The 25,545-nt window shown below is 44.2% G+C and overlaps 1 protein-coding gene across 1 annotated transcript in view; it reads right to left on the reverse strand.

Moving 5' to 3' along the window:
• MGAT4A (alpha-1,3-mannosyl-glycoprotein 4-beta-N-acetylglucosaminyltransferase A) overlaps positions 1–10,724 on the reverse strand; it is an 88,032-nt gene extending 77,308 nt beyond the window's left edge. The window contains exons 1-2 of the mRNA XM_075523887.1: positions 10,562–10,724; positions 6,134–6,446 (exon numbers count right to left, since the gene is read on the reverse strand). Of these exons, the coding sequence (XP_075380002.1) occupies positions 6,134–6,227 (94 nt within the window). The 5' untranslated portion in view covers positions 6,228–6,446; positions 10,562–10,724. The remainder of the gene's footprint in view (positions 1–6,133; positions 6,447–10,561) is intronic.
• Between the last annotated feature and the right edge of the window lie 14,821 nt (positions 10,725–25,545).

The raw sequence follows: 25,545 nt of genomic DNA on the forward strand, positions 1-25,545 counted from the left end.
GCTCCCCATGTTTTATTTCTGGCACTTTCACCTACCTTCAACCCTTCATTCACCCCCCCTCCCTGACTAGGTCTCCAATTTGCATAAGTTATTTTAAACTTCAATCTCTCTGCCTGCCTTCGCTGCTCCTCCCAGCATGGTGCTGTTTGAAATTTAGTAAAAAATCTCTCCCTCATCACCCAGATTCACTAAGGAAAATATCAACCACCACCAAAACCAGGACAGATCATCGCGAAGCCCCTCTTGCTCACTGTTAAAAATGTGACCTTGTATCTGTTGTAACTAGTCTAGGAAGACAAGTTATTAACAAGAAGAAAAATACATGCTGGCTTACAATCCACTGCAAAGGTTTCTTAGTAGATACATTCATAGATGCATTCATAGATACATCTCTTACAGTAGAGCTGTGAGGGTTAGAGCTGCTCAGGAAGCTGGGTCACACACAACTTTCTCTCCTGGGTTGGCTAAATTACTCATATGATAGTCTCTGCATGGGAGCAGCAACCAGAATTTTGGAGAAGTCATGCAAGCACAGATGACTTGGGCTGAAGAAGTATTAAGAGAAGCCAGACAGAGCAAAAGTATTGCCTCTCCTCGACTCTGAGGGCTTGGCCACAATCAAGAGCAGTACCTCAAGATGCTGGCTGAGTCTGGTCACATTAAATGCTCTGGTATCAACCTAGTTTTAGAATACCATAAACTGTCAAGCTAACCTAGCTAGCAGGTTACAAAAAAAGCAAGGGGACAGGTCAGTGCTGCAAAAGCCCCTTTGGCTGTGATCCTTTCCACTGCAGCTCACCAAAATCACTGGTGTCAGAGAAGGTCTGCTGCATCAGGCACAAGACAGACACAAAGATCCTGCAGACTTAAACACTGCCCACCTGAACACCTGGGATATATACCTCTTCTGCTCGATTCACTTGGGACAGCATGTTCACTACCTGCACAGGACTCTCAGTAACCATTCCAAACCTATATTCCTGATTGGCCTTAATGAAATTCAACTCCTATTTTTAATATCAATAAGCTATATGCCAATTTGTCAGTTTTGGAAACCAAGCTTGAAGTGTATTTTAAACAAAGACTGGAGTAATGTTCATGTGCTGGTGTTAAAAAGAAAAAGGAAACTCCTATTTCCTTTAATTTCAGCTCCTGGAAGATCTGCAACAGAATTTCCAAAGGAAACCAACACTTCCCTTCTATTTAACAGAAAAGAAAAAGACCTCTCTTCTCCCCCAAACAAGCTGACTGGCATAAATTTTTATATGCACTTTCTACTTTAGCATCCCATCCCATCCCTTCCCCGGCCTCCACTCTTCCCAGTTTGTAGTCCATTTAATTTTTTTGGTTGGACGGTCTTAATTCACATCAGTGGGAAATCGGCACATAACTCTGAAAATCAGAATGTGTGGCCAAAAGACTGTAATCAGCATTTACTCCAATAATAGCTTCTGTTAGGATCAAAGCATAAACTAAGGGAGGTTATGGTTGCAAAATACTAACATGCATCTCTCAGATTTCTGATCTATTTTTAAAGAAAATATTTGCATAACCACTACCAAGGAAAAAAAAAATGTATATCTATATATCTCCTGTCCTCCTCACCCCATTTCCTCTGTGGTTCTGTAGGACTCTTCTCCCTTCGGGAACTAATATTCCTGGTTCTTACTCCAAAATTTTCCACCATTGGCTGAGGCCTTTTGTTTTAGTCTCAGTTAGGTTTTCTTATGCTTGTTGTTAAGTTTAGATATTTTTCAGCACTTATGATTATTGTGGCTGACAAACAGTGCGGTAATTCTAATTTTATGAAAACAGCCAGAGGAGAAAGATGATAACAGTTTTATTATACAGCCCAAGCCATCTTCTCTCCAAATGAGAGAAAACATCATGCTTAAAACAAAACAGTAGCTCCAACCATCATTACTTAAGTATGAGTGAACATTCAGCAAACTAGGAAGCTAGTTAAATATCTCAAAAGTAAAAGTCCTCTTGGAGGTCCTTCCATGTGAATTTAAATCAGTGTACCAAAATAAGCCACCCTCATACAGTGAGGAGATCCTACGGTTACGACAACACCCTTGGATGAACTGAAAACCAGAAGTTTTTTCAAGTCATTCTTCAATGTTAAAGAATAATGTTTTACATGGGAAAAAGATGACATACACTGCTAGTTACAGATTGCTCTGAAAACTACATAGTTTAGACAATCCTGAAGGGTTAAGTTGCATCAGATTTTCACCACACATATTCCATACAGGTCCTCCTCACCACTTCAAGCAGCCAAATGCCTTCTAAACGTGACACAAGACACTGCCAACTACTATCTATCACCAAGAACAAAGCACGCATACTTTAAACAAAAAATGCCTTTTTTTTTTAATCAAAGGCAGCAGGTTCAGACTAGGACTTTAACATGGGAAGCAATTTGACGAATGCTTTGCTGAGGAGTTTCATCCTACCACGCCTGGCCTAATTCAGTAAAGTTATTTACCTTCCTTACCAATTTCCATGCTGGTGAAAGGCATCAGGAAGGTTGTTGACCCAAGAAGAAGAGGTTCTTGAGCATTATGGAGCATAATGATCTTCCTGGAACATTATGTACTCAGACCACTAGTCACATTAAAGATCAAAGCATCAAGACTATGCTCTCTACATAGTGCACAACAGCTTTGATGTAATTTTTTTGACTGGTGTAATAAGTACGCAGCACTGTTTCGTACTGGTTAGATCTTCTTAAGAGTAATGCCTTTAAGAAAAAAAAAAACCACTGCATTTCTGTAACTCACAAATGAGGTGGTGAAGACCTGTGACCCTCAGCAGGTCAGTAGTACCAAAAAGCACGATTCAGTCAAAAGAGATGGTGTTAAGCATAAAGTTATCACTTGCATAAGAGCTCAGTCTTAGGAGGAATTCAAGGACATCTTACACTGAACTGACTAACTGTGAATGTGAAATGACTGCAGATCCTTTAAAACTGCTCCTTCTGTGCACCAAGATAATCTGCATTTTGGTAAGATTTGATTTCCAACAACTACTTCATTTGTGCTAACCATAGCACATTTTTAACTCTTAGAAAGCAGTCTTACAACTCTTGTTCATGAATCCCACAGGAGAGGTCTTTCCCAGGTGTATTCAGGGCTTGTACTGCTTCCTTACAACTCCAGTGCTTCTAGACATTGCATGGGGTCCAGAAAATGACAAAGATCTTGGCTTAATTTTGAAGACTCTCTCCAACGACCAGAGGTATTTCAGTCAACCTTCTTCAAACACATTTAACTTTAAAAGCAAAACCATGTAATTAGCCATTTCATCCAAGTAGCAACATCTGCCCCTTGAAAGGTTATTTACATCATCAGAACACTGGGTAAGCTAAAGACAAGCTGTTTCCAGTGATGGCACTTCAGACAGAGTATTTCCTTCAACTCCTGACAACTTTTCAGCATATCCTTAAAGTTTGTAAAGCACTGTTCTGCAGAGACAAAATTTTTGCACTTTAAACTAGTACCAAAGTCTGTATCACTTTGAAGTGTCTAAATCCTATCCTGCATAGACTGGGACTAGGTACATTTACTAGAAGAAATATGACATCATCCCAGTCTTATTGCTATTCTACAAATGGTTCTGCATTTTAAGTGACAATTATCCAAGATCTTAGTTCCTCAATTAAAATTAATCACTTGAAGACTGGATTAGGGTTGTTAGAAACAAGGCACTATGCTTCTGCTTTTGAAAAGCAAAATTTTAGTTATCACTGAGAAGCTAGCAATTTGGGGTTTTGCGTTTTCTTTTAAAAAATGTAAATAGTATTTTCTTTCCAAGTGTGGATTTACTTTGCTGTCCAAAGACTGACAAATACCTACATGAATCTAGTGCATGCTGTATAAATGTAATAAATAACAAAAGATGATGATCAGAGTATGTGACACCCCATAGCCTTTCAGAGAATGGGAACAGGAAGCACTATATTTGCTTCTGATTGAGCCACTCAATAATTTGTAATGAAAATGTTATCAACTAATTAAGATACCATCCCACAAGGCTTACTAAATAAACATAAAATGATATCAAACTTGAAAAAAAAAATTCTTAATAAATACATATCATCAGTTTCTGAACCTCTTCCATTGGTGCAGAATTGTCTCTGATTGAAAACGTGGTACTAAATGAACTCAAATCTGTTTTGGTTTTAGACAATCTATGCAAATTAATAAAATGCTAAAAGTAAGTTAAAAAGTAAAATGAAATTTTAAAAACAATATTCTATGTATAAATTTCTCTTGAAGCAACACTTTAAGAGCAAATTATCTAGACTGTAGTTTCATAACTGTGATTTATGATTAATTAACACACTACTGATGCCCTGTTATGCTGATTTTTATTTAACAAATTACCATCTTAATGCTCAACAGCAAGATCTGGAAGAAGATAAATGAAGAACTTTTATACCAACATTAACAAAGTATTGATTCTAAGCACTCAGATGGAAAAAAAAAAAAAAGTATAAAAAAATTGAGCAGTCTGACCAACAAAAGCTTAAATTGTCACCAAGTGCTATATATACTAGTACTCTCCAAATAGCAGATTTTTGTTTATTTCTTCTATTGGAGACTTTTCTTTGTGTTATGCTTTGACAAGAGAACAAGACTTGTAAATCATGTCAAGTGAGAAAGAAAAAAAACATGAGAAAGAATTTCACAGATATGTATCTTTGCTGAAGTGAAAGCAAAATTCTTGTGAGGTTCTTCAGCAAGAAATGAATCAGTAACATAAAAACCTAACTAGAGAATGTGGTATTAGCCAGAATGAGGAAAATACTACTTACAGTGCTATTTAAATATCCTTTTCTTGTCTACACTTTTGTTGTCCAATCAAAAGATCTATATATTACCACAACCTGGAGAACCTGACATTTTTCCTGCTGCTTACATTCAGAAGGCTAGCCTACCGACCAGCTGCTACAGCAGAGATCACACCACAAAGCATCTGCTTCTCCAACAAGTGCCCAATGGGAAAAAAAAATAAATTCAATATGCCACAGAACTCATCTGCTTCTTTTATACTTAAATAAGGGTTACAGGTTGGCTGTGCTACAACAGACAGTATTCCTGGAAGACCTCAGCTTCCTCTTATTGGACCTGAGGCACAACTGATGATAATATTCTCAGCAGAACAGCCAGAACAAACCGTGTAGCAATCTCACTTAAGACAGAATATGTGTTTTAAAATTACTTGCTCTTTGAAGGACATAGTAGACTATGTTTCAAGAGATTAGATGTTTATAAAGGAAAAAAAACAAAAACAAACCAAAACCTTTCTTCCTCTAGAAACCATTGCTGAACAAGTTTATTTGCTTTACTGAAGGACAAAACCAAAATCTCTTACCTGCCATAAACAGTCCTGACACTAAGAAAAACTGAATTTTCCAAGGTTCACATGGAGTGCAATAAGATCAACAAAGATATATAAAAAAGTAAAAGTCTATTACACACAATAGTTACTTGACTATTTCATGAGATTGCTCATGTTATTATAATAGATGTATTTGCCATTACCTGGTGAATTTGCTCATATTACTTTATTTCTTATATCATACTCTGACAAGAAATATTTTACATTTCATTCAAAGACAGCAAGGAAAGTCTTTCAACAATGTTGATTGGCAGTTTGCCACTGCCATCACTGAATCATCAGGGAAGACAGAAAGCAGCACCAAAAATAACATTCTCCAGCCCAGTCCGTTGGCCATATGTTACATGGAAAAAAAAAAAAAAAAAACCACAACAAAAAACCAACCAGAGACCATATGTTTTTCCAACAACTATAAACCAGGGAAAAAAAAAAAAAAAAAACCACAACTATTCAGCCTGGACCAACCCCTTCCTCCGACGGCAGCATTTGTTTTACTTCAGGTACATTTTTTTTTCTTTTTAAATCAGGATCACTCTAAGTTAATTTTCCTGAAACTACTAGCAGGTGTTTATTCCTCACCAAGGCAATACCTTCTGGAGCAGAGCTAGTCAACAAGCAATTTACAGATTGCTAATATACAGCAGCAGTGCATATGCCTGTACTATTAATTCCTCTGCCATACAGCCATGTGAAGGTCAATTTGGTTTCAGAGCCTTTTACTTACCTTTCCCATTTTGCCATGCAGTATACCAGGACAAACTGAGGAAAGTAGTGATGAAAACTAACACGGTGGCCACAGTTCCATTTCGGAGCCTCATCTCATTTCAGCATCACACTTGTTTATGTTCTATTAGCGATGAGGACCTATGTCTTGGGCTGGTTGCAATGAAGTCAGCTGAAGTCCACCAGCAGCAGCTGGCCAACAGCAACACAAAATGTAGCTCTCATATCAGAGGTATCATAAATCAATCCGTTCCAAACTGTTGTAAGCTTTCTTATAGTTCTCATAAATTAAACTTCTCTTTATTCTTCTAGTCCTGTTTAAAGGAAACAAAATTTTAACAGATTATGCTAAAAATATTTACAAGAGTCCCCCATGTACCAAAATACAGTCATGAAATACTACTATACACTCATTACTGTGGCTTACATGTATCCCCCTCGTGCTGCCTCAGCCTCGGCTCAGGGAATAGAACTTGTTAGATTAATTTTTCTGTTTTCTGTTAAGACTTCTTGTATCTGGAGGAGCCGTATTGCACATGAATTTGGTTGTTAAAGGACAAACATAGACATCACCAACATTACAACTTTATCATAAACTCAAGGCAAGATTACGTGTAACTCTGGCAGGTGATGAACTGATACAAGAGTTGTTTTTAGGAAGCCAGCAACTCAAGGCCCCACTCCTAAGTACTCACTTCGACAAAACCCCGCTGAAATCAGTGAGGCCTAATGTAACTGCAGCAGCAGAACCACCCCCAGCGAATTGAGAGACCAGAGCTTTAAACAGCATTTACAAATCTACATCATTCATCTTCCTCTGCTCAGTGCAAGAGTATTTGATTCATCCACAACCATTTTTTTTCCTAGCTTAGCTGCAGCTAAAGCACAGGCTACAGTCACACACACAGAGACTGCTCCATCTATACCAACTGGCAACAACCCAAAAGCCCCAGAAAATGCCATGATATGACCATATCATTCCTCTAGCTCTGTCACACAGGCACAAGGACAAAACACAGGAATTACCTATGGTTCAGTTTTATCCCAGATGAAGGTTCCATATCCTGGGATTAGAAATCCTCAACTGGCCAAATACAGCTAGCATCTAACCACACTGTCCTAACTGAGCAAGACAAAGAGAATAGGGAAATAAATTAACCAACTTAAAGATGGGGGGCAGATTTGTTTTTCAAGCACTAAATCATCCTTTACAGCGGCTCAAACATTAACATTTGATATTCTTTTAAGGCACTGCCAGTTTTTCCCCACTATAAACTACATCTGATACAAGTATGCTACCCAGCAATAAATAACTTGCTTTGAAATTTCCTTGGAAGCAATCTCTGTCACACTCTTGCCTGGGTGCATTTGGAACAGGGAAAAAATACTTTTTGTTATTACAGTACCAAGAGATTCCAGTCAAATCTGAACTACACTTCCCAAGCTTATATTGCCGCACACACTACCTTTACCATAGAGCTAGCAAAACAAGACATAAACAACAGGCATGGTTAACAAATGAATGGAAGAGAGCAACAAAGTTGCAGAACTACATGCTCTTGCATTCAAATCTTGGTGACAACATCCAGGTTACACAAAGTGTTTACCTTTGGACTATGATTACCTCACATATAAAGCTAGTAACGTGCTTTGTTCTGAGGAACTTTACTCACAGATAGGTTTGTGGCTGTAAACATTAACTCAGAAATCACATAGTACCTATAAGGATGGGAACAAATGCAAGTACACAGGAAGCAGACAAAGTGGATGGTGAAATGCAGTGAGAAACAAAATAATGAACAGGAACAGAAGAACTGTGAAAGGCCTTACGATACAAGAAACCTGAATTCGACACAATGAAAGATAAAGACAAGTGAGAGACCTATAGAAAGCTGACACGGAAAGCATGGCATGCCAGGAAATATCATCACCACTGTGAATGGGAGATGGACATAATAAAACCCAGAAGGGTAGGCAATAGTAATTAGGTGAGAAGACAAAAGTCTGGGTGAACTTTAATAGCAAGGAGATGCAAAGATCTCAAAACCCCAAGGTTTTGTAAGGCCTGTCTACATGAATTAACCGTTTAACACAGCTAAAGTGGCTCTGAAGCAAGGATGCCTAAAGGCATCCTAAAGGATCCTAAAGGATGCCTAAAGGATCTACCTTTACCATTATTTTAGCAGCAGTCAGATCTCTCTGGAGCAGCTCAGGTGTGCACAAAGGACCAGCCTGCAAGCTAGATGGATTATCCCAGTGGGGGCAACAGACAGCTGGTCCGACATGCAAACAAGAGAGTGGAGCCAGGAAAGTAAAAATATCATCTGATAATGCAAGGAAAGTGAAACGCCTGCTTTTCCAGAAGATGTGGGCATCGTTTTTACATTTGCTGCAATAAAATCAAGATGTTGTGATCAGGGCTTGTCACTGTGCTATTTGAATCCACAAAAAAATACAGCCTGAAAGAATTCAGAAAACAAAAACAAAAAAACCCAGCAGCAACATGATTCAATTAGCAGTGAGTATGCACAAAATTGTGTCAAATTAATAATTATCATGGTTCTGAATTGGCTGGTTTTGCTTTTATCCTTCTCTTCTGGTGTTGTACCCGCTCCTCTTAGCACGAGCGCCAGCAGCTCAGCTACAGCTCAGCAGTACTTAGATGATTATTCAAGCATTTCACTATATCAAACTGCATACATCAAGGCCATGCATGAACCAGAAGCGTTCCAGCTTTTAAAAATGCGTATAGTTAAACCAGCAGAAACCCATGTGTAGATGCACATAAATTATTTAACCCCCAGGTGGTCACTTGAGGTTTGTTCAATAATTTACAACACAAACTAAACAAATTTAACTGAGGGGTAATCCAGTTTGAGCCGACATTACGACAGGGTATAACTAGATAGATGAAGCCTATGTAATTTTCCAGCGCCGTTATGACCTGAACCTTTCCCACTGCAGACACAGAGGAATGACCCTGCCAGATGCTGGAGGCCAGGGGTACTGAAGGTACCTGGCACCTCTCAGGTGCAGAGCAGCACCCTACTGAATCACATCTTAAATAAACCAAGAAGTTTCTGTACATATCCAGACACTCCCAAAATACATACAAAGCTTATTTCCAACTGCAAGCCATAAAACCTGACACACTTCAATGCCCCTGCAAAGGCTCTTTATATAGTTGCTGAAGGGTTAGATGGTGCAGGATCAAAGCCTGAGGAGTGCCAGACTTCTGAGAAGATGAGCCCAGATCCCATCCTGCCGGGAGGTGCAAAAGCACCTACCGCGGCAGCAGTGCTGCATCTGAAAGGTTGTTCCTTAAGGGATGGGAGAACGGTCCATGATTAAAAGAAAACAATAAGGAAAGGGTGGAGGAGATCTGTCAGACAGGGACTTTTCCACCTTATTTCCAGTGAAACGCTTCAGCAAACCCCGCGGCGCGCGGTTGGGCGCGAGGGGGGAGGCACGGGCGCCTGGGCGCCCCCCCCCCCCCCCCCCGCGCGCCCAACCGCACGCCGTCACCCGCTGCCGTTAACGGCCGTTACCTCAGGCTCGCCGGCGCCCTGCCATTTCGCAGCCGAGTCCCCTCACGCCCGGGGGTAAGGGGGATCCGCTGCCTCCGTGGAAACCGTCCCGCGTTAGTTGGGACCTTCCCCGGTGTCTCTCCGCCCCGGTCGTGGCTATTTAGTCGGGGAACGGAAAAATCAAGCAGGGAGATACGCACCGGCCGCCGCCAGCTCTGCCGGCCGGCAGAGAGCGAGAGCTGACGGCGACGGAGGAGAGGCAGAGCGCCGGTCCAGGGAGCTGCGCGGCGCCCGGTGCATCGGAGCGAGGTTGTGGGGGGAAGGACGAGGGACAGGAAACTGCAAACTCTGCCAAAGCCCCCTCGGGCTCCCGGCACGCAGGGAGGAAAAGGAGGAAGGGTGGACAGAGAGAGAAGGGGCAGCGGCAGCGCTCTACCGGGCGCCCCAGCCGGAGAAGGGGGAGCAGTGCCGCTGTGCCCCGGACCCCAGCGCCGCCCTCCACACGCCCCGCGGGCACCCCCAAGCACAGGGCGAAGGGAGGGGTGGCAGCAAGTCTTGCCAAGGAGCCGCAAGCGCTCCCTACACCATCAGCACGCAGGTGCACGTGAGCGCAGAAGGGTGCCTGCATGCAGATGGGGAGCAGGACGGCCCCCAGCCTCCCGCCTGCCCTCCCTCCGGCGACACCGCAGAGACCCCTGGCGCTGGGAGGAAAAGCGTCTCCGCTGCACACCCACTCCAGAGAGTGCGGAGAGGAGGGACGTCCGGCCCTAGCCCCCCAGAAAGCCGAGTCGGCTGTAGCTGCCGCCTTCGGACCCGGCTTGGAGCCGGCAGCCGGCTGGCGGCAGCAGGGGCTGGGGCGCGCAGGGGGAGCGGGACCCGCTGATCGCCGCTGCCATCCTCACCTGTGCGCTGCGCTCCGGCAGGGGGAGCCGCGGGGCGCGGGCGGCGGGCGCGGCGGCGAGCGACTGTGTCGGCTCGCGCCGGGGCTCTCGCTCTCGCTCCCCTCGCCCGCCCCCCGCCCTTCCCTCGTCAGCGACGCACTCGACTCGCGCAACCGCCCCCCACCCCGAGCACCATGGAACCGCACGGAGCTTCGCCCCGCCCACCGGCGCGGAAACCCCACCCACCGGCCAGGCGCTGTCCCCGCCGGCAGCCAATGGGCGCCGCGTCGGAGTGCGCCGCTCATTGGCTGGGCTGCCTGTCGCTCTCTTCGGCCGCGGCTATAAATACTCAGTCTCGCGAGACCTCCCTTAGTAGCGGCATCGGGAGCCGGGGTGGAGGGTTGTTCTCAGTGCGCCTTTCTTCTGCAGTGTGTCCCCTTTTTAGGCTGTGCTTTTGACGTTTATTGTTCGGGAAGAGTCCTAAGAAAGACTTAGCTGCCCCTGCACTTGGTTACTCGTTGCCCTGTGGTCAGCTGCAGGAGGTCCATACTGACCCTGGCTCTCCCTGGTCACTTCAGGGTCGAGCCCCTGGCCTGCTGTGTGAGGGTGTGTCTGTACTCCTGAGAGGACGTTGAATGCAGCAGAAGGTTTTTTAAACTGCCTGTCAGTGCCAAGCAAATCATATGTATTGGTGCCCTGTGTGATGTGCTGCTTCACCAGTGACAAGAAGTCACAGTCACGAATTTTACCGTTGAGTTCATACTGTGTTAATCATATCCTAGAGTTTGTATCAAGAACTGTTTGAATTAAAGAGCAGCTTGTTGCTTCACACCAGTTAAATGAACGCTCTGTCCTTTGTACCATTCACAAGTGTGGCTCTGGGGAGAGCGTTCACATTGCAATGGCATGTGTGCTGCCCAAGCGGCTGTTAAACAGGTACAGCTTTGAAGGTGTGAAAATGAACTCACTTTCCTCCAGAGGGTCGTTACTGCTGCGTTGTGCAACCAGTGAAAGAAAGTCAGTGGCAGCTTTACTCTATGGGTTCATTATTTAGGGTTGTGATGTTTCTGTTCTGTAAGTAATCCCCTATCTTCAGTGGTTCCTTTCATGTGTTCCAGGAATTGCATGCATATTTTCAGGTCTGCAAGCTCCCATTAAAATCAAATAGCACCTTCAGGTTAGGGTACCATCCTATCTACCTCGCAAGAGCCATGCTCTTACCATGTAGTGCTAACTGGTTAGCAGTGTTCAGTCCTTTTGATTGACTCGATTGCTTCCCCTTTTTTTCTCATCTTCCACCTGATTTAGACAAAGTCTATAGTAGACATTTTTACTCTCATTTAAGACTATTATGCTGGATGTAGTGAGATAGTTCCCCACCAGAACTTTATAAACCATGCAAAAATCTTCCTGGTTATTCTATCTAAAGAGTGACATTTAACAAGTCACCAAAGCTTAGCAAAGCTTAAACATGTTACAGTATTTTTGCACATTTGAGTACCTGCACGGTAGCCCTCACCGATTTTGCTGGCTTTCTCAAAGCTTGCAAAGAGGGGCTGGTGGCAACTCAGGCAGAGCGCAAAAAGAAGCTCAGGAGAAGTTTGCAAGGTCTTGACCCCCAGGCTGTTCTGTGATTTTATTCATTGAGTGGTAAGAATTAATTATGTAAATGTGTGCTTCAATCCTCCCTTTTATAAGGAAGTAGAATGAAGTGGATTTTTTATTGAAGAACAAATTCAGTACAATAACTTTCAAATAAAAATTGGTGCATGCGCATCCGCACACACACACACGTATGGCAGAATTTTCTGTAGAGATCCCAACAAGCTACAAACATTAGAACCACCATTGTTTGCCTCTAATAGATTAGTGTTGCTTAGGGATATGAATTTTTGCATTTCTGTGCCGGAAAAAAAAAACGGTGGAGACATTTTCACATAAAAGTCCTTTTGTCAGGAGAGCTTAGTCTGCTGAAGAAAAGATTCTCTTACAAGATGAGTTTAATGACAGTTATTTCATGAGGACTGTCTGAGCCTTCCTCCTTTTTGTTCTTTCACTGATTGAATGTTTGCGTTAGGAAGATTTACCGACTGGACCTTGACAGTATCCAGTTAACTGTTAATTTCCCAAAAAATAGAGTAAGTATAAGGTGGTTGTTTCTCAGTTCCTCTGACATCTTCTCCTGAAGTTAGTTTCCTGAGAAGGAAGGCAAAGTTCAAGACAGAAAAAAAAAAATTCAACATTGCCCTCATCTGACCTACTACAGCAATAACCAAATGCCTCTTGGCATATTCCGCTGCTTGATGCGTGGAAAAAGTGCACGGTGAAGGAAAATGCTGCAGCTACCAGAGAAAAGGAATTGGGGCTGTTTGGCTGACACACTAAAATGTCACTTACTTACTTCTGGTGAGGGTGGCAGCTCTCTTTTAGGCCTGAGCAAGATTTAATGCCAGCAAATTTCTGAATTCTTTCTTTGTGTCGAGTTATTCTTTCATCCTGCAGCCACTGCTGTTCATCTGGAGTATCAGTTTGAAATTGGAGAAGATTAAGCACTTCCAAACACTTTGTGTTTAAATGCAAGTGTTAAGGTGCAAATGCTATAACAACCATAACAGGGGAGACTTGGGGGGAGAAAATGTTTAAAAAATATGGGAAGTTTAATCCTTAGTGTTCGAGCTTTGGTTGTTGAAAAAAAAGACCAAGGAGCTTGCTATTCTGTACCAGCAGGAAAAAAACACAAGAGAGAAATGCATAATCATATTTTGACAGAGAGGAGATTTCATGCTGGGAAATTTTTGCTAAGGTATTACCTAAATGTCAGAGTAAAGACAAAGTGGGAAAAGACGCTCCAAGCCTGCTGTAATTTCACGTATGCTGCAGTGACTCTTTCTGGCACACCTGAGCTGCTTACTTCTATAGGGCTGCGCAGTTGTTGCCGTTCATCAGATTTGGAGCTCATTTTATCCGGGCACTTTTCCTGACTCATTCAGAAGCACGACAGCATTGTTGTTCTTGCGTTTCACCTTGCTGGTGTTCTGGCTTTCCCAGGCACTAGGGAAGATGCAGAAAAGGTAGAGGTCCTGGGCAGTGGCAGCAAAAGTCTTAACAGTTGCTCAGCTGAAAAATGGCTGGCTGAAAATTATCTGTGTCTCCTGACTGACAATTGAATCCTCTCTCAGAGATAGGATTTATTCCCAGCCTGCCACTAACCTTGTTTTTTAACAGAGCAAACACCTTGGGACTCTCAGTGCTTCTACCTCCATTTGACCCCAGTTTTGCCTTTTTCAACCGTAAGCCTTTCATGACTGAATCCTTTTTGGTATATGCTAGCCGAGCACCTTGCTCAGTGAAGCTGTATTTCTGCTGGGCCTTTGCTGCACTCCCATATCAACATTAAAAATAAAGAGGGGCACAAATACACCTGGTGTGTATTGGGGAAGGATTGGCAATGGTTGCTCACTGCCCCTGCAATCTGTCTGTGCCCCAGGCTGACCTACATAAGGTCACTTGCCACCTCTACAGCACATGGCTGGTGAAAGGAAAAGCAAACTCCTCTTCAACCACCTTCTTAAACCTGGTGTGTTGAGGAGCTGGGCTTCAAGTACTGGTGCAGCATGGGGAAGACTTGAGGCCCTCACCTGGCACCATAGCAGGGCAGTAGGAGCCAAGGCTAATGGGGAAAGGAAGGGGAAGTTTCCCATCCCCTCCCTATGAATAGGTAAAATGGTGTGTGCGTAACAATACAGAAGGTTTTCCCATCTCACAGACAGGTTTGATGTTTGTACAAATTCGGATCTCATTACAGCTTTATAGACGTAAACTGAAACGAATGCTTCAGTGGCTGAGCTAGTTTGCTAAAGGCATGTTTTGTTTTGTAGTATTGTAAATTTACTTTATACACAAAGCTGCTTAGATGTACAGTTCATGTGTGGCTTGTGTAGCACCTGTTGTAGTGCTAATACTCAACAAATAAAGGGATGTAGAAAATTACATTAAAATATGATTGTAGATACAAATGTGTAGTAGCCAAAAATGCCACATTTAGGTAATCTTTATTCTGCCTTTTCTGTGACTACATTATGAAATAATCTTCTGTTACATGTTGTGATGCTGCTTCTCCGCACAGAGCTGTGTCTCACTCAAAAGTCAGGTGTGATGGTGGCATCCTTTCCAGTAGGTAAATTGTTGGTCCACTTTAACAAGATAAAAACTGAGGTGGGAGAGAGCAACTAATCTGTCCAAGAAGTCTCTCGGGGAGGTAGGAACAGAGCTCGATCTCCAAACTCATGTTTCTCTACCCTCACCCCCACATCACCGTCATTTCACTCACTGTGGAGGTTCTGTCTGAGCTGCAAATGCCTCTGCCATATGCTCAGAGGTGATGAACATTTACATTTATTCATCTCCTTCTGAAGGCAGGGGCTTTTAAATGCATTCCTTCCACTACATAAACATAAACCTGGAAACCGTGAAGTTCATATTGTGCCAATATTGCTGACGGTAGCTGAGGTCCAATGCCTGGGTAAAGAACAGTCAGATACAGTTACTATTGAAGAGATAGTCCAGGTGAAAGGAAATCACGTTAAGAATTAAGGATTTCGATTGCCAACTCATTTTCCACGTGCCTGCTTCATGGTACTCTCTCTCCTAATTTTAAAAGACAGAACATTTTTCGGGGAAATTTTGAGAACTAGATTTTCTGCATTGGACATCTTCACTGTAAGCAAAACACACTGAGAAGATGTCTCCTTTCACTTACCTTTGAGTAACCTGGTGGTTGGTCCACCAACGGTGGGACAGCTGCAGTTAAAGGGAAGTCTGAATGAGGCCCTCAGCGAGTATAGGTTTCTGAAGGTACTCTTCTGAAGGTCTGTTTCACTCTTTCCTAGCAAAACTAAATATAGGTCCAGACAGCACGGGGAAAGAATTCAAGTCAACTTGTACAGGCAAAAGTAAGGTGTTTTGGAAGGGTCTGTCAAAATCCAGTATATTGTCTCATTGATAGATGAAGCTTTGAGAGAAACTGTGACTTCTGTATAGCTCTTAATTATTTTGTGTGGAATTGTTACGAACTATAAAGATTTTCTAGGTCCTCTCACTGCAAATGCCCAAATACCTACTCGAATAATGCACAGTTAAGGGTCTAGCATATTTTCCAAAGATGCAGAGATTTGTAAAACCTGAGCTAAAATCTGCAAAACCAAGGCAAATCTAAACTTCTGACTGCCAAGAAATGCAGACTGAAACTTTATACTCCAGACTTCTGGCACAGGTTCCCCTGCCAAAGAGCGGGCTGGCCGCACGTTAGTCTTTGCGTCATTTTCTTTGTCTCACCTCTCTTGTTGTCTAGCCCAGCCCAGCTCTTCGTCACCAATCCTCCTTCCCACAGAAAGGCAGGGTTGTGCAGGACTTGGTTCAATCCACTTCGTTAGGACCAGACGTTAAGAGTCAAAACCAGGCACCAGACTGTTGGCTAAAACCCAACTCTGGGGCAAGTAGCTCCCTCCCACTCTTACCCTGTCACCCAGGAAATGTCTGGTCAGTGGGTGTCTCTTTCTTCCGCTGCCGACCGAAGGGCAGATCTGGACATCCCATGCAGACCAAACTGGAATAAAGCGGTTGCTGCCACATCCCTTCACTTTATGCTCTGTTTCTGATGGCAGTCAATAGCCTGCAAAGAGCCATGCTACCGCAGGAGCTCTTCAGGTGGAGGAGCGGCAGGAAAGCTTCCTGTGCTTTCTTGCACCAACCTGACCTCTTTCTTCACAGAGGGGGAGCATTGGGTGAAGGATGAACTTGGTGCATGTTTTCTGCCACTAGAGACAGCATTGGGCAGGGGATGAACATTCCTTCACCCAGCAAAAGATGAACGGGGGGTTGGTAGCAACAAGTTAATAGATGGGGTTGTTTACAAGGACGGAGCAGGCTGCCTCTCCATGAATAACACTAGCTGTATGACCCTCTGCGTTCATTCTTGGCAACCTAATTCCCAGCCAAAACTGTATGTGTGGAACCTGATGCTCAAGATGATGGCTGGGTGAGAATTTGCACTAACTGCAGTCATCACCTGTGGCCTACCGACACTCGAGTCAGCATTGCTTCAACAGACAAAGAGGCATAGCCCTCGCTCTTGTACCTTCCCTACCCCAACACCTCCTGCTCTGATCCTGTGCCACTCTTCTGTCTTCCCCCACTGCTTCGCCTTCATCATCTTGTACTAAAATTGCAAAGAACAACCAGAAGTTGTTAAACCAGCTCACACTGGAATGAAGGGAAGAAGAGACGGATTCATGAGTGCCTTGACCTTGCAACTTGTGTCCTTCTAATCACGTCCAGCCCCATCACGTTAGATACAGGTAAAAAGTTCAAATTCCAGGTGCATCCCTAATCATTGGCAAGGGGTTTTTGGTCTCCCCATCAACCTCCCCATTCTAAACTTTACCCTGAGCAGCATATTCACTGTGCATGTCATTCCACACCGCAGCAGGCCCACAGACGAGCAGGCTCAAATCCAGCCCAGGGAGGATGAGAGCTGTCATTTGGACCCAAGGTATGTGACAAAGTGATTTGGGGCGGGGGGGGAGAGAAGAAATAAGAGAATGATATCTTTAGACCCCCTTGCTTGACTGACTTACCTATAGTACGTATCATTAACATTAACTTGTATCCCTCCAAGACAAGGCAAGTGTCAAGACAATCCCTGTGAGCGTGTGAACTCTGCAGCACTGAAAATAATTATCAAAGCCACTCTCCATTTAAACTAGCAGAGCTGTTGCTCTGCTGTAATGAAAAGATCTCATGCTTTGCACTATCACAGCAGGGATCCAGGCTGTATTAAGTCATTCTGACCAGCCTTAAAGGCTTTAGTGATGTTTCTTTCATTTGACCGTTATCTTTCTGCCAATTTAAAATCCCATCTCCTCCCCACAAAGCAAACCTATAGTTATCCAAGCAGCAGTGGGAGGATGGTAGATGGCAAGGAAAATATAGATAGGACAGGAGCATTCTTCATGGCATTTAGAAATAATGAGTGCAATTTCCCGCGTCTTAGGGCTTTTTAGACCAAGGTTTTAGGAAAAAGAGAAATGAACCTCAGTCAGACAGGAGCCCTACCTGTATATCTGGAATAACGTGTAAGTAGCAACGAGGTAGGCACTGCTGCAGCTCCAACAGGCAACAAAAATGACAGTAATAACGTAAGAGCTTTGGGACTATCAGACAGCTCCATCCCCCAGGAAGGACACAGAGGACATACATTTTTAAATGAAGCGGTGTATTCCTTTCTTCACAGATTCAAAAGAAGCTTTAGATTCCCGTCTCCACATGCAAACTAGGTGTTCAGCCTCCTTTCAATTGCATGCAGATTACTCTCCTGGCACACAAAGGGAAACCAGCAGTTTAAGAGCAATATGTTGATATTGTATTTTATTCCCCAAAAGTACTTTTCAGAATGACAGCTCCTAGTGTGATCCCACGTGCTGTGCAACTGCGTGGGCAAATGCTAATTCCACCCACCAAACACGCAGGTAATGAGAGTGAATGGGACAGGGGTCAGGAGCAGACACCGATCAAAGCCGTTAAGTACCGCTGGCAGCCGGAGCACGCTGAGCAATTAATAAACTCTTTCTGAAGTTTGTAACGTGTCAGTGATGACGAGTTTGATAACTGCAATAGCTGTATTGCTAGCATATTGCATGTCATGCATGCTATTACTGTTATTCCTATCCTGAGAGAAACAGAGCTATAGCAAATGACAAGGCTGACACATACAGAGTCCTTTGGTTGTTAAGGTGATTACACCTTAACCCTAGGTTACAGAGTTACGGCGCATGTGTACTGACGTGTTCAAAGTCAGGCCTCAGGACAACTCATCCCAAGGCGAGCGTGTTTACGAACAATTAAACCCTAAAACCATCAAGGGCCGGGTTTTGTCCCTGACCACCAGAGAGGAAAACACAAGGATGAGGTGGAGAGCATCATGTTGGGTGGAGCACATCATGTCAGGCACAGGTGAAGCGGGCTTGTGTGGAAAGCAATGGCTTTCTCCCCGTCTCTCCCATGCTGCAGGCTGTGTCGCAGGCCACAGCCCTACTTCTTCCCTCTGCATTTATGTGAGGTTGCCAGCTGCAGGAGGGTGAGCCCAGGGCTGGTCTTGCTCCTCAGGGAGCACAACTGGGATGGTAGGTGGTTCTTGGGGGAAAACATCCCACCTTCTCCTTTGCAGAGCGTGGCTGCAGCTTGGCCCTCAGCCTTACCCTTGTGCTTGTCCTGTTTCATCAGAACCTGTTTACATTTTTAAATCACAGTAATACCATATCTGCTGCTAATTACAGCCCAACAATACTAACTCAGTGTGCAAACAAGGCCGTCATCCAAGTATTGTTTTTCATAACCAGAATGCTGGGGTGGTGAACATTTGCATAATGTTTAATTATTTAGTCGGAACATAAAATTTGTCTGCCTCTCAAAAACATTTTTATGAAATGTCTCAATAATTAAACACCACTATGTTTATTAACAGCAGGGAAGATTCATAAAATGTATTAGTCAGAAACAACCAAGTAACTACATCTCGCTACAGTAATCAAAATGCGCCACTCTGAAGTAGGTCCCCAAGCATGGCAAACACCAGCGTGAATATGAGCAGAATACAGTTAAAAGCCTAACAGTTCAGTGGCTGCACCTTGGAGGGGTCAGGGAGCCAGAATTCGATAGCTTAATTCACTCATTAATCAATATATATAGTTTTGAGAAGACCAGTTCAATTATATTGAGTCGGCTGAAGTGAGCCCTGTGTCTATGAAAGGTAAAATTTGGGGTCAGCTGGAGGCCCATGCGTAGTGGCACAGGCTGGGGAAGGTGCCTGCAGGCTCCTGCTCCAGCACGCTGCCCGTTGGAAGGTGGTGGGACCCACGCACTGGGTGACAGGCCCACATTTGCACGCCTTGTGAGGGACCTGGGAGAAGGAGAAGTTCCTCTATGCAATTCCTAACAGGGCTGAAAAAAAGTAAAACAGGATCTAGAAAAGTAGCCAGAGGCACGTAACAAAAACATCTGCCTTGACGGCATAGGAAAGGGGTTCCTCCTGCAGCGTTTCTGCACCATCGCTTGCTGATAGGGAAGAGGGGCTAGCTCTGACCTCAGTTATTTTGGTGTGTAAATAGAAAAATTCCCCTAAAATGAATGGTCAGAGTCTGGGCTGAAGTTGCTAAAAGTGTTGGGGATGTCCCCAGCACCAGGCAAGACCCGGAGGTTCTTTTAAGCAAGTAAAACTGACAGGTTGCAGAGGAAGAGACGGACACTGGTTGTCACACACTGGGCTCCAGATTGATCAAAACAGTTTCTGTGCCCAAGTTGCTTGTACTCAGTTGGTTGAAGGGAAGGCAGAATTCAGGACCAGAAATTGGAGTCATCACCCACTAAATTAGGAGGAAGAATGTCTTGTGTCCTGGGAGCAAGCATTTGTCTCTAAAATCAATTTTTTTAATAAATTGAACTTATTAGCTTACATACAAGAGAAGAATAAAATTCAAAGGTTATTTTATTTAGGCAAGATGGAGATTTTTATTCTCCCTTTTAAATTCAACTTTATACTTCAGTTGTATTTCAATAACGTTATGCAAGAAATTAAGCTTGTGTCCTTCTGCCCTCTCCAAAACTCATCTATTCCTTGCTAACAAGGATTCCAAATTACTTGAGCCAATTTCTGAGACACACATATAGTTAAGAGGCTCCCTTTTTGTCCATCAATTACATAAAAGCAGGCAAGGAAACCACCTCTTCTCCTCCCATATCCTTGGCGTAACTTCTAAGACTCAATCTGAGCGTCACTATTTTGCGGCACTGTGCTGGGGGTCACGTCAAACAGGAGCTGGTGAGGGTACGGCTTACTTTGGTTGGTAGATTTGAGGAGCTGGTTGTGCAACGGGATAAAACAAATGGGAAAGCCAGCAGAAGTCTACCTGTTCGAATAACCACCCTCTGCTTTCCCCGCATGAAACGTAAACTCACATAAACAGGCTCTGACAGGGAATGCCGCTGTTTTCCTAAGCCAAAGCAAAACCTTCCTTCCTTCCCATCCTGCTTTAGGGAAATAGGTCACAGTAAAATCTGCCTCCCCCGATCTCCTGTCCACGATCACAGGGTAAGATAAATTATATCCTCGCATTGATGGGGGAAATTGTGGCGTGAAAAGGCAATTCAAAAGCTCATTGTCTCTCTGGAGGACAGCTGACAGCACGATCCACCATCAAAAGTGCCTTGCAACCCGCTGCCCCAGGCTGCTCGTGCCCTGCTCTCCGCTGGCAGGCGGAGCTCACTAGCTGGATCTGATGTTGAAGAAACGCAGCCACCCTTCGGCGGCAGGCAGCCCACTGCGGGCTGCTTCAGCGCACCAGGAAAACAAACCGAAAATCACAGAGGAGGAGGAGGAAGCAGCAAAGAAGCCGGGCAGTAAGAATTCCCTGCTGAGCGGGAAAGGTTGCCTCTGTTATCTCTACCTCCAACTTCTTTCTTTGCATTGCTTTTCTTCCTTCCGAGATTGTAACGCCACCGTATGCAGACTGTGCCCACCAACTTACCGTGCCGCGCAAAAGCACGTGCAGCACATCTAGGCCATGGTGAATGCACACTCACGTGCATGTTGCTCACCTGTTACTAAATAAGAATTTAAGTTCGCCTTGTACTCCTATGCCAGCTGGCCACGGGAGGCCTGGTAACATGGTCCAGCGTGACGCCTGCCAGCCGGGGTTCATGCGGCATCGCACGGTGTACGGTTTGCAGCGTGCTGGCAGGGCCTTGCCTTGGTTGGCCCTTGAGTTTCTGAGGGGGTCCAGTGAGCACTGGAGCTGGATTTACTGCGCCGTTGAAGCACCACATAGCCCAGGGGTTTGAAAGAGCGTAGGGGTGAGCTTTGCAATGCCGTGAGGCTGGGGTGCAGGGAGTGACTCCGCACCATGGCTCCTCTTATTTGAGAGTCTTTTCTGGGGGGTGTTCAAAATAAAGGCATGACCCAAACAAAAGGCTTCATTAAGCAAAAAGTAATCCCTTTTGCATACTTGAGGCGAGTGCTGCAGGAAGAGGCAAAGGAGTTAAGAAGTCATCCCTTGTTTAAAGGAGTGGCCAGATGGGGAAGATGATGTCTGTTTTGCCCGGACAGGCTCAGGGCCTTATTCTTCTGCCTTGTCCGCAGGCAGCCTGCCCATCAAAATTATCTCCTGTGCTGAGTGCAGAGAGGATGAGCCATTTTATTAAGGAGTTTATTAAGGAGTCCTGTTATTTCTGCTGAGAAAGGTGGCTTTTATTTTCCTGAGAGGTTATTAACTGAATTATCCTCTTGTCATAACTCTGTGTGTTTTCCTCTGCTCTTTCCAGACAGTTCTCCTTGGTTCTTCGACGTAGGCAATGGTTTGGAGGGGTTTACTGATAGTCTCATTAAATTCGGGGGGGGTGTACGGAATAAAAATAATGTAGGATTTCTTTGGGAGTCACGATCACCAGAGCATGATGTGGGGCAAACTTGACTCTCCAGTTCAGAGACTTGCAGTTTCTGATACGGTGTTGAAATCTTTACAGCACCTTGGGCTGTCACTCGCACAAACAGTCCCATGCCTGGAGTTAGAGCCCAGAGACAAGTAAATACTGTTGCTTCACCTCAACGCAGTCTGATACCAACTGCTGGTTGGGGAGGGCAGCACGGGTGGTGGTTGGCAATAGGAGGGTCTTGCCAGATTCCTCTGCCTCCTCTCCATCTCTGATGGGGCCATGCCTTTCCACGGTCTGGCCCAAGAGCAGCACAGGTGGCCCGGTTGCCTTGTCATCGTGGAGCTGCCAGCATGGATGACAAGTGGCAGCATGGAAGCCATGCGCTGATAATCGTCGCAGGACCCATTGGTGCCAAGTGCCATTTTCCAGCAGACAGTGAATGGAGATTTCTTTTTTTTCCCTTTTTTTATTAAAGTGTTTCTCAGGCAGAGTTGACTTTCAAAGGCAGGGTAATAAATTACACGTCAATTCTAAACTTTAGAAATCAAACCATATTTGGGGAAAAATGGGGACTACTTGCTACACCACGGTACCTGGCTCAGCATCCTTGAATAGGCTTCAGTGGAATTATGAACCTGCAACATACACCATTGCATATGCAAATAAGTAAATAAACAAAGCAAAAAGAAATCAACAATGAAAGTACTCAATGTGAAGGTGTGTGAGATGGAAGGAAGGAAAATTGTCCTCTGTCACTTTGCTTCAGTAATATCTTACACACTCTTAGCTGCGTTCCTAACAGTTCTTAAGAGAGCGATTTGGGATCCTGGAGAGGGAGACAGTTCAACACTTTCCTGAATGACCTCCATTTAAGCTGCCTTGGGTGAGCTAGAGAGGTTTTCTTCTGAGAATACAGCCAGTGTACATAGAGAATTAGAATCTGCAGCAAAGGTGCTGCAAGATACTGCAAAGGAAGAAGATCTGAATGGACTCTGAATACGTGTCCCATCAGCCTCCAGCTTCAAAGTGTAACATGAGGCAGAGAATTATCTGGGAGTAATAATCTATAAAAATCTTCACATGGTATTTATTTTGTGAAGTCAGACAATAAAAGATCCCATGCTATAAAAACTCAGCGGTTCCTGTCGCTTGTTGAGCATCTTGGCAAACATCGGGAGTATGTGAGCCTGAGACCTGGGCCCACTGGGAACTGAAATGTCTTCTCCTACAAGAGTTAATCCCATGCAGCCACCCCGTGCTCGATCACACAGGCTTACATTTCCCCCCTGGGGTCTTATGAGACATGCAGCACTGCCCAGTGTTCACAAATTTTTTTTTTTTTTTTTTTTTTTGGACTCTGTAACAGTATAAAAGTTATCTTCTAACCGCAAACACAAAATCCTGTAATTAAACCTTTGTTACTCACAGCAGAGTGCTCATCGTGTATACAAAGCAAACATTTTGGCAAGTTTATTATGCTCCTCGAGACTAAGAGGGAATTAATGGCATTGCAGAATTACAGCAAGCTGCTTGCTACGCTGCTGCTGGATATTTTCACTGGCAACAAGATTTTATATTCCTCTTCATCTTGAAAAAAAATGCAACAGATTTAGTAAACGGTCTTACTGTCAAAGGCAACACAGTGCAAAACACCATATCAAAGTAAAGGCCAGAGGGATATTTTGGCCTTAAAAATCTATTACACATTGCTGTACATTAAAAATAATTTAGCTGTAAATTTTACTTAAAATTGCTAAACATTAGGAGGCAGGTAATTAGGATAATCCAACTAGTAAACTGTGTAAGTCATCAAATCTAGAGTTTTTGCACTGAAAGACGCCTGATACGCAATTTCATTTGCATTGTGCGTGGTCCTTCACCGCGGGGAAGGACGACTGCTTGCAGACCGTCACCTTGCTTATTAAACAGAAAGCCCAAGATGTCTCATGCAGCACTTCTGGGAGAGGAGACTTCTATTTTTCAAGTCCATTTTGTTGTTGTTCTTTGACTGTAATTCAAACTGTGTTAGTTTATGTGCGTGAGTCACGAACAAAGGGTGAATTTTTACATTTTGTTTCCCTGTTAGATGTTCTACACAAACAATATATATTGCAGCTGCCTGAGCAAAATGGATCAGCCTGAGTCAGTCATATTGCTTCTCAGCTGGAAAAGTACAATGACGTCCTTAGGAAAGCTACTCACATCTGAAAGGCTTTTCTGGTCATATCGAGTGTGAAACATAAATCACTGTCCATACAGAGAAGAAAAATATATTTGTATTTGCATCTTTCCATTGCCACAAATGAGCCATTTGACCAAAGAAGACTACACAGGCTGTAAAACTATTTTGTGCCTACCTGTTGACAAGACAGCTATAGCAAGACCTGCTTGCATGACCCTTTGACTTAGAATGAAGAAATCTGGGTACAGACTGACGCGTGAGAAGATAACAATTCCCCTAGCTGTCAGATCAGAGGTCCAGGTAGCCCAGTGTCTTCTCTTGCACAAAGGTCAGGGCCATTGGCAGTGGTAGGAGAACATGAAGATGACAAGTCCACCAGTCACACCGCCTCCCAAAGCCTTTCACAATCTCCCAGGCCAAGGCCCTGTCTTTCATGTTGAGTGGCACTTGATGGATTTTGTCTTCCACTGATTTGTCTAGCTGCTTTTTGAAGTCATCTAAACCTTTGGTGTCTACAGCCTCCTGTGGCAATCAGTTCCATTGTAAGTATGCATTGCGTGAAAAGAAGAACAGAATGTTACTGCTGCTCTGAAGCATATTTTGCGATACTTTAATTCCTCCATAATTATGGCAGAATTGGTTAAGATCCTGAGTTTGTTTCACGTAGGCCTGAGCAGCCTGTGGGGCCGCAGCCCCATTCCCTTGGAGGTTGGGTGAAGGTTGCTCATGGGCTCATAGGGATCCACGAAGCCGGCTGCCACCGCTCACGGCAGTCATTCACACCCAGTCCGCACTAAAAACCGAAAGTGAGTCGAGCCAGTGGAAACCCTAGCACAGCAATACCTGGAACACATCGCAGTCAATGGCAAAGCACAGGCTGATGTCCGCCCCGCGCTTCCCATCTCAGCGTGCTCCCAAATTCAGATCCCAAATGCTGCATGAGGAGTAGGGCCCCTCTCCATGAAGAGCTGGTCCCCCCTCACCTCCTCTACTTGACACATCTGCCGGGGGGGACACACGGGGCTTGTTCTCCATGAGATTGTGCAGGTCTTGCCACGATACCTCCGCCTTTCGTCTCCGTTATTCCTGAGCATCGGTCTGTGAAAACAGGAGATAGTCCAAGAGATTTGTACTCTTCCCCGTACGCTGTACAGGTCATGGTCCAGGAATTCAGTCATGATGCGACACAGTTTTAATCATTTTAAACAGGGAGAGAATTGTAAGGAGACAGACCGTACCTTTAACTACATTTCCTGAAAACGCTGTGCTCTTTGCATGGAGTGGCAATAATTAGAGAATACAAATTTGGTCTTTATTTATATGTTATATTCCTTTAATA

This window comes from Mycteria americana, chromosome 1 (genome assembly GCF_035582795.1).
Source record: "Mycteria americana isolate JAX WOST 10 ecotype Jacksonville Zoo and Gardens chromosome 1, USCA_MyAme_1.0, whole genome shotgun sequence".
NCBI classification, from domain to species: domain Eukaryota; kingdom Metazoa; phylum Chordata; class Aves; order Ciconiiformes; family Ciconiidae; genus Mycteria; species Mycteria americana.